The sequence below is a fragment of the Harpia harpyja genome, chromosome 17 (genome assembly GCF_026419915.1).
Source record: "Harpia harpyja isolate bHarHar1 chromosome 17, bHarHar1 primary haplotype, whole genome shotgun sequence".
NCBI classification, from domain to species: Eukaryota; Metazoa; Chordata; class Aves; order Accipitriformes; family Accipitridae; genus Harpia; species Harpia harpyja.
The window spans coordinates 21,488,533-21,500,872 of NC_068956.1; the positions used below are offsets into that span (position 1 = coordinate 21,488,533).

Genomic DNA, 12,340 nt, shown 5'->3' on the forward strand with positions numbered 1-12,340 from the left:
TGGCAGTGAGTTCCACGTTTTAATATTTAAAATGAGTTGTACGTAAAATAGCACTCTCTGTTCTTTCTAAATGCGCTACCCAGTAATTTAATTTGGAGCCTTTGTAGTCCTTGTATTGAGAAAAATAATTAATAACTGGTCTCATCATTCTTTGAAGTAGTGTGATTTTTAGACTGTCGTGTTCCCTGCATCCAGTTGTCACTTTCTGTGTGAAGAAACTTAAGTCTGTCTCATCTGACCCAGAAAAATAAATCTGATCCCTCCTTTTTTCTGTCACTTGCCTCCACCTTGCCCAGTATGACTTTCGGGAGCTGGCATCCACCACTGTCCTCCCATAGGCCTACCTTCTTACTTAGAAGTCACCTTCTAGTAGCTGTTCATACAAAAGGAAAATCTGGCTCCTGCTTCTGTTTACATGCTAATGTTACAAAATCCCCAACCATTAGGTCTTACCAGTGTAAGAAGGCATAATTGAGAATTGGCTATTGGCCGTTAATGAGTAAGCTCTCAGGTTTTTTTCTGTAAAATTAAAGATGTCATACTCTGGCTTTGTCATGCTGTAGATAATAGGTGCCTGTATAATCTGCTTTTTGTATAATAGAAGCTAAGACTGTACTTCTTAATTTCAGGTTATTTATAATTTAAAGTTGCCAGTTGAGGCTGAGCTCTCAAGAGTGAATAGTTTGAAGGAAAAAATATCTCCAAGGTAAATGACTGGAGTGGGAGGTATATTGGGAGGTAAATGGGTGCACTGGTTATCTTAATTACAAAATCTGTTCATTTAACAGTTAAACAGCAGAAATCGAGCTGCTTCATTTGCGTTTTACTGAAAAACTACTAGTTCAGATGTATACAAACTCATCACTAACTGCACAGTAGCCTTCATCTGAGGATCAGGGAGAAAGCACATACAATTTGCTGCTATGTAAACAAATATATATGCATTTAGAAAATTCTTGACAGGCTTCTGCCACACTTTAAGCTTCCTCTCCTTCCCTTGTAAGTAAAAATAAATTGGTGAAATAATAGCTTATTTTTTAAAAAATGAATCTGTTTCTTACCTTCAGGAAAGGCTTAAATGCTTTTTGGGGCACTGAAGTCTAAGAGGAAATTCGTGGGAAATCCAAATTACCATGTTGCCCTCCTTGAAATTGACAAATACAATTTCTGTGCCAGAAATGAGCAAGAAAATGTGTCGTGGCTGTGGTACAGCTGACCCTGTGCAGCTTGGTCCTAAGGCTGGTCGGAGTACTGTTATCCTAGTGTATAAAGGCCACATTCAGGAAGGATGGAGGGACAGAACAAAGATGGTGTTAGGTTGGAACATATTGGGGATCCCATTATATTTCAAGACATGGAACTAGTCTGGGGCATAGAGTGGTTGTGTGCCATCAGATTCTGACTGGCACAGAGGAATGAAGCTCAAGGTTGATTACTTGCATGCAAAGTGTGAAAAATTATCATAGAATTATTTAGGTTGGAAAATACCCTTAAGATCATCGAGTCCAACTGTTAACCTAACGCTACCAAGTCTACCACTATACCATGTCCCTAAGCACTGTGTCTACGTGTCTTTTAAATCACAGAATCATAGAATGGTTTGGGTTGCAAGGGACCTCTAAAGGTCATCTAGTTCAACCCCTGCAATGAGCGGGGACATCTTGGACTAGATCAGGTTGCTCAGAGCCCTGTCCAACCTGGCCATGACTGTTTCCAGGGATGGGGCATCTACCACCTCTCTGGGCAACCTATTCTAGTGTTTCACCACCCTCATTGTAAAAAATTTCTTGTATCTAGTCTGAATCTACCCTCTTTTAGTTTAAAACCATTACCACTTGTCCTATTGTTACAGGCCCTGTTAAAAAGTCTGTCCCCATCTTTCTTATAAGCACCCTTTTAAGTATCAAAAGGCTGCAATAAGGTCTCCCTGGAGCCTTCTCTTCTCCAGGATAAACAGCCCCAGCTCTCTCAGACAAATGCCTCCAGGGATGGTGACTCAACCACTTCCCTGGGCAGCCTGTTCCAATGCTTGACAAAAATTATGACTCCTCCTGTCGTATGTTAGTTGAGTCATTAGAATATGCATAGAGCAATATTTAAAATCATCTTTTAGTAAACTCAGTGACTTGGTGGGTAGGGCCTAATTTGAAGATGATGTCAGCAGTGAATGAGAACTTCAGAGAAGCCTAGTTAGATGCACAATGGCAAGCTCCCAACCTAGAAGAAAGCTAAAACATGACAAAATCAAATTTGTTTGCATTGGAAGACCTTTCAAGAACTTGAACAAAAGAGGGGAAAAAATCTGATGAAGGATGAGTATAAAGGCCTCACGTGCTGGTGCCACTCCAAAATAACACCAAAGGTGAAAAAATCACAACTAGGTGGTGCATAGGAGTTGAGGCACATTCTGGAGATATAAAATACTGTACAACGAAGAGTAGATACATTCCTGAAGGGGTGGGGAGAAGAAAAGATGGACTGCTTACACTTCAGTTTTCACAAATTGTTCATTATAACTGGACAGCAAAGCGAAGGATTTGATTGAATGAAGTTGTATTTACAGTTCTGTTAGCCTAACTGTAAAAGTACTTAAAAGATTTTGCTAGCTTTCATCAGTAAAGGAAACATCTGTTTATTAGTGAAGCAATAAACAAAAAGAACATACATTTTGGACTTCAGGTATGGTTTTGTTCTTCAGGACTGTTGGAGAATTCTTTCTGTGCAGAATAATTTATTGAACTAAACTGGGTGTGGGTGTGAAAACTCATTAAGTGAATGTTGGAGTACTCTGCATGAGAGAGAAAGCAAAAGGCAAGAGAGTTTTTAAGTATGAATGTGAAGATACGAGCAATTAAATCTGTTGTTAATGGGAGTGGAGGAATAAAACTGGAGTAGGTAATTAATCTCATATTTTGCCCCTCTGTGAATATTGTGCTGAAATATATCATACAACTCAAGACTGCCAAGAGTGATTTAGGTATTTGTGTTACCTTCTGTAATATTTCTTCTCTCGAGGTTTTTCCTAAACACTGATGAGATTACATCTTTGTTAAAAAATTTGGGCAAGATTGAATGGGGAACAGCAGGGCCGTAAGTATTTTTTTAATAAAGAGGTTAGGTACAGTAACCTACCTGTTCTTCTAATGGTTAAGTATTTATTGGAGATTAAATTTAAAAATAAAAAAAAAAAAATCTGTATATGATTAGGGGTTTCTAAGAGTATAAGGAAACAAAGCAAAACTTCAGATGCTGGTATTTCAATCAGCATTCCAATTAATCTGGTTAGCATTTCAGTTTTAGTTGTGTTTCACCCAACTATATTTCAGCATATCACTCAAGTTATCAAGATTTTTTTTATGCTGTGTGCTTTTCAGCTTCGGCTGGCATTTAATGATACAATTATAGAATCATTTAGGTTGGAAAAGGCCTTTAAGATCATAGAGTCCAATCGTAAACATAACACTGCCACGTCCATCACGAAACCGTGTCCCTAAGCACCACATCTACATGTTCATAGTACACGTAATAGAGATGTTTATCATTTCAGCATATGAAAATTACTTCATATAAGTGTAAATAAATCTAAAATCAACAGCAAATACTGAAATTTGTAGTATTTCTACTTCACAGTCTAAATACTGATTGCATCAAATGCCAAAAGAAATTACTTAAAATGAACTTGAACCAGAAAAAGCTTGTTTTAAAAATTACAATTGCTTTTATTTTATTAGTACTCTTTATTTATTTTTCCTTGCAGTCTTTGACAAGAACTTGAGAAAATAGAATAGAGTTGCTGCTATGGCCATTTAGTTAGCACTGGTTATGTTAAAAAAGGCTTACTGCATACTGTAATATTTTAAAATCCTCCAGATTACAGTGAAGAGTAACTGTTAGTACAAAAGCATCTGACATGCCTTTTGCTTTTAAGGTGAACTATCTATCACATTATTAACATTTTTTTCAAATACTTTGTATTTGTACTTGTGGCCTCTCATTATTTAAGCAGAGGTAGCTCTTGTACTGAGCTGTGCCCAAGAATATGTGCCATTTCTATGCCAATCCTTCTTAGACTTCAGAAATCATGTTACTGTTTTTGTTGTCTTGGTACTCAACAACATAACACAGTTTATTTCAGTAAGCTTTTATGAGGTGTTTTCTTAACACAGTGATATGTTCTTAATAAAACCTTTGCTTTGACTTGTGTGCTTTTCTGAAAACATACTGGATTGTATTAATTTGTCTCCAAATAAATGTTTTCCCAAATGTAGTGAAGATAATGTACAACACAGTCTTATCCTTGATGACAAAGAAGAAAAGCCAGGCTGCTATATTCAATCATCTGTAGAGAATATTCTTCCAGTACTTAGCAGAGAAAGTAAAATAAAGGCTCTTGAAAATAAACTAGGTGTTCACAAAGAAGTGAAAAATACTCAAGTACAAGAAATGCTTCCTATGATACGTCATCAGAGTATTCCTGCGCTACCCAAATCTCCATCCAGCCCTGATGTCATAATAGAAGAAATATTTGAAGATGACCTGGAAAGTAAGTTTCTTAATACCTGATGCTTTCAGTGTTCTGTTGTCAAGTATGATATTATTTATGTTCTGTATTATGTTGTGTGTTTGTAGTTATACCTAGCTCATACGAATTCTTTAATGATCTCTGTATTTCGCTTTATCTTCCTTTGAGCTAGCATTTTTTCTTTTTTGTCCTCCTTCAGCTTAGCTTAGTGAAAACTTTCTTAGAAGTCCTCTCAAAGAGGAGTCATAAGTTCCTGTGTCTGCCTGGATGATTTTCTTTAACTCTTAGTTACTACGGTCCCCCTCAGAGTTTCTGACATTGGCTCCTGGAGAGTGCTTTTCTGGCAGGTCCCTTGGCTTCCTGAATCTTCTGTCAGGGTATTGTCCTATGTTAACTGGCAGTAACGATTAGGTTCCTCAGCTTGTCAGGTTTTCCCTGGACTGTAGTAGTAAGAGTGTAGCTGACAGGTCCAGGACGTGATCCTTCCCCTCTGGTAGGCTCATGTGAGGCTGAGTCTGGAGTACTGTGTCCAGCTTTGGACCCTGAAGTACTGAAAGTCACTGTCATACTGGAGTGAGTCCAGCAGAGCCTACCAAGCCGGTGCCAGGAGGTACTCGGGGGTAGGGCTGAAGATGTTAGGAACAAGTTGGAACGTGGAAATTCCAGTTAGATAATAGGGGGGGGAATAGATAGATGCATCCCCCAGTATAATTAAGATGCTTAACTTCAGTGTTCTGTGTCCACAACATATCTAGAAATTCCCTATGATAAGTAATGCTTGGGGAGGATGAGGGAGAGGGTAGGGTAGTATGCGAGAGTAATTGTGGTAGCATATAGCTGTGATCAAGGTGAAGTAAATTCCAGAGCTTGGGCACAACTGTCTAAAATAGCATATTACAGAATCCCCGTGGACTTCACAAAACTCTTGTCAGAACAAAATTCCTTCAAACTGCAGTGTTACATGAATTTTGCATGTCTTGAATCTTAAGAATTTTAATGATAGTTTTATGATCTTGGAATTAGCATGTGGGCTGGCCACATGCACATACTCACTGTGTGCGCCTCTGTTTCAGTCATAGGAGATATGAGAGTTTTTGCCTTTGCAGTATTCTTACAATACATGTAATTTCTCTTTACTGTGTTTGCTGCTTTACTACATACATATAAATACTTAAGTAACCTAATTCACTAAACTTTTCTCCTAAAACAATAAACAAACAGAGTTTCCCACAGAATGTCATGCTGATGAACAGAGGAAGAAACTCTTCAAGAAGGAAACACCTCTTCAACACAAAGCTGGTTAGTGTTTTTCCTATCTGGTAAATGGTTTAGTTCACTAGAAGGGACCCATCCTCTCAGCGGTGAGAGCAGACACAGGAATTTGTTGGAGAGTTGGACACATACGTTAGCATTCGAGTTGGGATCAGGAAGGTACTAGGAAGCAGATCTCCTGACCGTCCCTAGTTAGCATGTATTTGCTCACATGTAAGAGCAGACTTGGGGCACATGAATTGATTTCCCTCCAGTTAAAACTAGTTTGAGAGGTGCTTACAGTGCAGATGTCATTCTTAGTACCAGCAGTTTTGCTCTGCAAAAACACTCCCTGGCCTGCTCTCCTCGCTAATGTAAAGACTATACTATCTTTTAGATTTGCCATAAAACCATGTAGTTGGAAGATGCAATACAAGAAGTCCCAAGCAGCTTTCAGAAACTCAATGTTGGCAGTGTTTCTCAACACCTGGCAGATACTTGACATAATGATTGCAGTGCTTGCTGTGAACAGTGAGACCCATTTCTTAGTAGTTTATATACTGAATTTTGAACTGTTGTCTTGTTCTCCCTCCATCTGTGTTTGGTTTTCTAAATTGTGAGTGAACAGATAAATGTACAAAACAGAGAGCAGTTTGAGGAAATAAGTTACTTCAGAAATTCTGTAGGCACAGTTTGTGCAGTGCTTTGAGCTTTGTTCATTGTTGAGTGTAGATGGTAATGAAGAGTAGAAGTCACAGTATTGGGAAAGAAAGAAACTGACCTAAGAAGTTGACAGAGGAAGAAGCACTGCTGCAAAAAGATGTGCCTTAATCTAGGACACAAAATAGTATTAGCAAAGAAAAACGATTAAGGAAATTGCATTTTTGTTGTTTGGGTTTTTTTAACCTCAGAGTCATATAAATGTGCTTTCCCCTGACAATTTCCTGTCCAATAACTTCTGAATTCACTGGCTGCTCTTAATGAGACTTGACAAAGCTTTAGGGATTTTGAGCAGTTTAAGTCCATAACAAATTCTTTGGAAATAAGTAGTTAGTAGAGAAATTCTTCTAATGCTCATACTGAAGTTAGTGTAGTGTGTGCTCACCCTTTGTTAGATATCCAAGAATTTGCATGGAGAGAAGAGAAACTCCTCACAGCTATTACAGTTGTGTGATGTTTGAGCCTTACCAGATGCATAAGTTTGGGTATCTCTCACATATACACTAGAAGAACAACATCTTAAGAGGTGAAATGATCACAGAGTTACCTGATGTGATTGTTTTTATCAGTAATATGCTAAAATAAGTATTTTGTGCAACACTGGATCTTTTTGGATTATGGGAAGCAGAATTTGAAGTTTGATATAATGAGGTTTTCATTCTCTCTTGCTAGTAGGGTTAGTTATCAGATGAATAATATTTGATAAATTTTTCAAATCCTTTTCAGGCAGACGTGGTTTGTTGGGATTTTTCGTTTGCATTTAGTTTAAGGAACATAATCAAACAGTTTAAAGACATCTCTTCTGGATCCACCTGGCTTTAGTGATCCAGAACTGGCCCAGCTCCTGTTACTGTTTATGGCTGGAGGTATCAGCCTCCACTGATGTAGTGAAGCGGCTGTTAATATGTGCTTTTCCTGGTCTACTTAAGACAGGCTAGCTGACTCATCACATCATTGGAGATGGTGACCAGGGATAATCCAGAAGAGTTAGTGTACCTATAGGTGAAATCTTTCGAGTCATTCAGACTTTTTACTCAGATACCATCTTTTCCACTGGAAATGCCCAAGAGTAATCTTGCATCGTTCTGGACACTGCATTTCCTAAACTTGCAAGCACAGTCCTGTGTACATGCTCAGAATGTTTCAAATCCCAGATTCTTTGTATCATCTTTTGCCCACCATCAGTTGTAGTTCAGAGATGGGCACAGAGATGGCAGTGCTCTAGGATGCGGCAAATCTGTTTGCTGTCCCCTGATAAGTCACACAGGAGGCATTGGATCTGGATGATGCTATCTACTCCTGCAGGAAGTTTTGTGGTGTAAAATACTCGTGTAGGAGTTGAGTTGCTGGGCTTCTAAAACCTTCTGACCCATTCACCACCTTCAGTGAGTAGCTTCGGAAAGAGAAACCTGCATTTTGGATTCCAAATCAAGGGAGGTACCTGCAGTACAAAGGATTTGGATGCTTAGTCTGAAGTACTGTCTTACATAGGGTCATCTCTTGGCTACCTTCAGGTCATTGCTTGATCTTCATGTATTATCACTGAATAACTATACAAAAGTGCTTAGCATACCTGTTCTTAAAAGTAGGAGTCTTAATCTCTCTAATTTGCTTTCTAGAAGCTTCCTATTTCTCTGTTAAATAGAGGGAATACAAACTCTGAATTACCTACTTAAATTCAGGCTACCAATTTGTAAGCAGCAAGACAGCCTTTTGTTTTGCAGGGTAGCATAAGGGAGGTAGTTCAAAGGAGTGGATTTAATCAGAAAGCAAACATGGTAACTAGTTTGAAAGAAGTGTGAGTAGACTTGTCAGATTAAAAGCTATTTGAGGTAATGTTATCATGATTAATGCAACATAAACCCAGTCACATGTCTAATAATATCTGTTGGAGTTACTTGGAGAGTGTTTAATAATCTGTTTTATGTCTTACTCAGGTTCGACAGAACTAGTGTTTGTAAGCCATGTTATAAATCCATGCCACTTCTACGTTCGGAGATACTCACAGAAGAAAGAAGCAGGGGTTTTGGAGAAGAAATTGAAAAACTTTTGTTGTAAAAAGAGTTCGTATCTCTTCCCTTCAGATGTTTTGGAACTAGGTAAATTATTAATTTCTAAAGGTCTACGTTAGCTTAAAATACTCTCTTGCAGTATGCCTTCCTTAATATAATATTCTTTCCCCCGCCCCCCTTTACATAGTAAGCTGTTCTTATATGTTCTGGGACCTACATTTAATGCTTTTTGGGAAACATTGTACATACACATTGTTCAGTAAAGTAGACTTTTATTAAAGCATATAAACAAAAATGATAGAAGTAAAAAAGACTGCAGTTCTTCACAACTTCAACAAATTGAGTGCTTAGAGTAACCAGCAGTTGAAACACCTGGCTGTAAACTTAGTGTTTTCCAGCATGAAGTGGTTATTGTTAACAGACAGTTTTTTCAGTATACTGATTTTAATGATGAGCCTAGTTCTTCCATTACTTCAATAAATCATGCAAGCAACATTCCCTTCAAGTGGATAGATGATTTTTTTTAAAGTTCACTAACTGGATAAAAACCATTCTAGAAGTAAAAATGAAAGACAATAATACATTGCTAAATCATTAAAATTATTTTCTACCCCACGTGTTGACAATGTTACTCACTTCTAGAAGGTGTTTAGAAAACTGATAAAAAATATGTAATAGCCCTCAACTTCGATGTTTTTTTGCCACTTTACTAAGAGGTATAGAAAGTTTGCCAGAAATTACTTCTTAATACAAGCCAGACACCTCCTAGCCTTACAGACATTCTGTAAATGAATGTGGGGAGAAAACTTCTGGTGGCTATCGAGACAAGGTTTTTAATGTCTTTGTGTCTTTATTTTAGCAGTAGCACTTTTACTACCTGTGTGGAAGATAGGCAACAATGGAACATAATGCAGAACTGTAATAACACTTCCAGTGTGAAATATCTACAAATACTGAATTTTAGTCTTTCTTTTTTTTTTTATTTGCTTCTGTATAGGTGCTAGAACTTTTATTAAGAATAAAGAAACTGGGATGTGGTGCCGTGGAACTATCACTGAACTAATTCCACTAAGAAGTAAAAATGAGAGGAAGCCTCATGGTCCAATAAGATACAAAGTTTGTGATACTGCACTGCTGGAAGTATTCCTGATCGATTTTGGGAGCTCTGTAGTTCTAATTTTCTCAGGGTATGTTTACAGAGAGAGATTTTTGTCTGCAGTTGTTGTCCTTGACTGTTCTTACTCAAGAGGATCTCTACTCAGAAACACGTCCTCTGTCAGCTTCACACAAACAGATAACCAGATATCCAAATGACACTAATATTCTGTATGTACGTATTTCCAACAAGAAAAGTGGCAGTGTATGTAAGTACACAAGTGTACAAGCCTTCACACGTTAAAATGTTTCACTTAGACTTGCATTGCAAAAGAGAACACAGGAGTCCTCAATGTTTTAAAAAAAAAAAAAAAAAAAGAAATTTCTTTCATTGAGACCTTCTAGTTTTGTTTCAGTGATGTGACATTATGCCAATTATTGCAATAATCACCATTACTTTTAAGTCTGGGGTTTGGTTTGGGGGGTTTTTTTGGTGTTGGGTTTTTTTTTTTTTTGCTTTTCTTTTAAGCTAGTACTGCTTTTATTCCCATTGACAACAGATGTGTTCCTGCTGAAAGGCCTGAACCTGCTACTGTGCAAACTATTGAAACAGACGACATTTGTTTGTTTGTAAGGAAGCCTGATGAGCACATCGAGGCAGAACTCGCAGCTGTTCCTCCTTTAGCAGTACGGTGTTCATTGAAAGATGTTGTTCCCAAAAATGCAGTAAGTAGAAGCTGTTTGTACTATTTCAGTAGATTATTTTTTTTCTTCCTAAGATTTATATAAAAGAACTTCAGTACATAATTTATAATGATCTTATTCCAGTATAAACAGAAGGAAACTTGAGAGGAGTACAGGGTATATTTTATTTAAAAAAAAAAAAAGTTAAATTATCTCTTGTAAAAAGATGGGTTGCATTGCTTTCATTGGAAAGGAAACAAGCTTATAGCAGTCTGTCTTAAAAAGCCTCTGGGTTTGCAAATACATATTTCAGGCTTAAATCTCACTACTCTTACTCTAAGCATGTTCTTTTGTCAAATTTAAAAACAAATTACAGAACTGATACTCTTATTTCATGGCTGTCTGATAACTTTATGCAAGTAGTAACTTTCAAAAATCATCCAGAGAAGAAATGGCTTCAGAATTTTTAAGAGAATCTTTTCAAGGATTGGCCTTTGTTCCTTAAATTTTTTTGCCACATATTGAAAAGTGTTATTTATTATCTTTCAGTATAACAACAAATAAAGTACTGTCAGTCTTTATTCCCTTAGAAAAAGGGCATATATTGCAGCATTATTTTCTTCAATATTCACTTATTTATTAGGCTCTTTATTTTTGCCACTTTCACATGGGAATGAACTATGTCCAGTGCAGCTGTGCATTTCTGACAGTATAACTGCTGGTTGGTGTGGGGTTTTTTTACCAGTCTGATGTTGTCTGAAATAGCTTTAAATAGGAATGATCTGGAACAGTTTTCACAGGTGTGGGTAGAATGCCTTCCTTATATGTGCTTTCATTTTTTTAACACCTAAAAAGCACAGATTTGCAGTATCAAATGAGAAACGCATTAACTTGATCCAAGAGAAATAAATTCAGACAGGCTTTTTCAGGGTAGGTAAAATGTCAAGAAGGATGATGTGGAGAGGAGGAATGTGTAAATTGATCAAACTATATTTGTATATTTTTATGAAGACATGATAAGAACAAACTTTCAAATGAATTGGGAGAGCAGAAATGTAAGTCATGAGATTAAACAGTGTATGACAATTCCGGTTTATCAGAACAATCAGAGGGGATGAAATCTTGAATCTTTAAAAGAAACATGGTGGAAACTGCAGTCCTTTGATCTGACTCAGTTTTATACAGTTAAAAACACTTCTAAATCCATCATAGAAGAATACTGTTCAGTGCTGTCTCATGTCTATGGACTAGACAGTCTAACAGCGTGTTCACTATTTCCTCTGTTCAGATGCATCTGTGCTCCCTTCCTTGCTTTTATTTTATTTTATATTTAATTACTATTTTTATTTTTTGTTTTAACATTATCTGACATCTTCAGTAACTTCTTCTTTCTTCCTAACACAGAGTGAAGGTTGGGGAGAGGAAGCAAAGACAAAATTTTTAGGAATGGTAAATAATAAAGTTGTTTTAATGACCATATTTAGAGAAGAGGATGGTGTTCTCATTGTGGATTTGAAAAAACATCCTTTTAATAAAATAAGCAATAACATGCCAGTGTCTCTTAAGGATACATTAGTTTTTTTAGACTTGGCAAGGTACGTGTTTTCCTTTAGTTTATGCTCTTATGCCACAAATGGTAATGGCATAATACTTATAAAGTGAAGTTTACAAAGCAAGTTGTTTTTGCAGTGTTTGATATATTAATGTGTGATGTATTAATCTTCAGCAATATCTGTTAATTTCCTTTTTTCACCTTCACCTTTTCATCAAAAGCAGTGTGGTATACTCAGCACTAGTCAGGACTTTATTTAGATAATGAACTTTATTTTAGAAAATGACAAAATTTAAATTTCTGTACAAGTTTGAATAACAAGAGCGTGAAAGGAGAAGCTCTTAGTGTCTTACCATGTACAGAAAAACATACAGAAATCAAGCCTTCTGTCTGTTTGATTTGGCTGGTAGGCAGTGACAGGCAAGTCAGCATATCTGAACCAGCCGTGTGACATGGTGCATATAGCACAGTGAATAAGAGAAACAATGATGGGGTATAAGGGGG

General features: G+C 37.0%; 1 protein-coding gene across 1 annotated transcript in view; it reads left to right on the plus strand.

Annotated features, from left to right (window-relative positions):
- RNF17 (ring finger protein 17) overlaps positions 1-12,340 on the plus strand; it is a 52,690-nt gene that overhangs the window by 9,993 nt on the left and 30,357 nt on the right. Inside the window, exons 9-16 of the mRNA XM_052812964.1 lie at positions 630-706; positions 3,016-3,090; positions 4,269-4,316; positions 4,500-4,543; positions 8,431-8,592; positions 9,503-9,692; positions 10,161-10,326; positions 11,689-11,879. Of these exons, the coding sequence (XP_052668924.1) occupies positions 630-706; positions 3,016-3,090; positions 4,269-4,316; positions 4,500-4,543; positions 8,431-8,592; positions 9,503-9,692; positions 10,161-10,326; positions 11,689-11,879 (953 nt within the window). The remainder of the gene's footprint in view (positions 1-629; positions 707-3,015; positions 3,091-4,268; positions 4,317-4,499; positions 4,544-8,430; positions 8,593-9,502; positions 9,693-10,160; positions 10,327-11,688; positions 11,880-12,340) is intronic.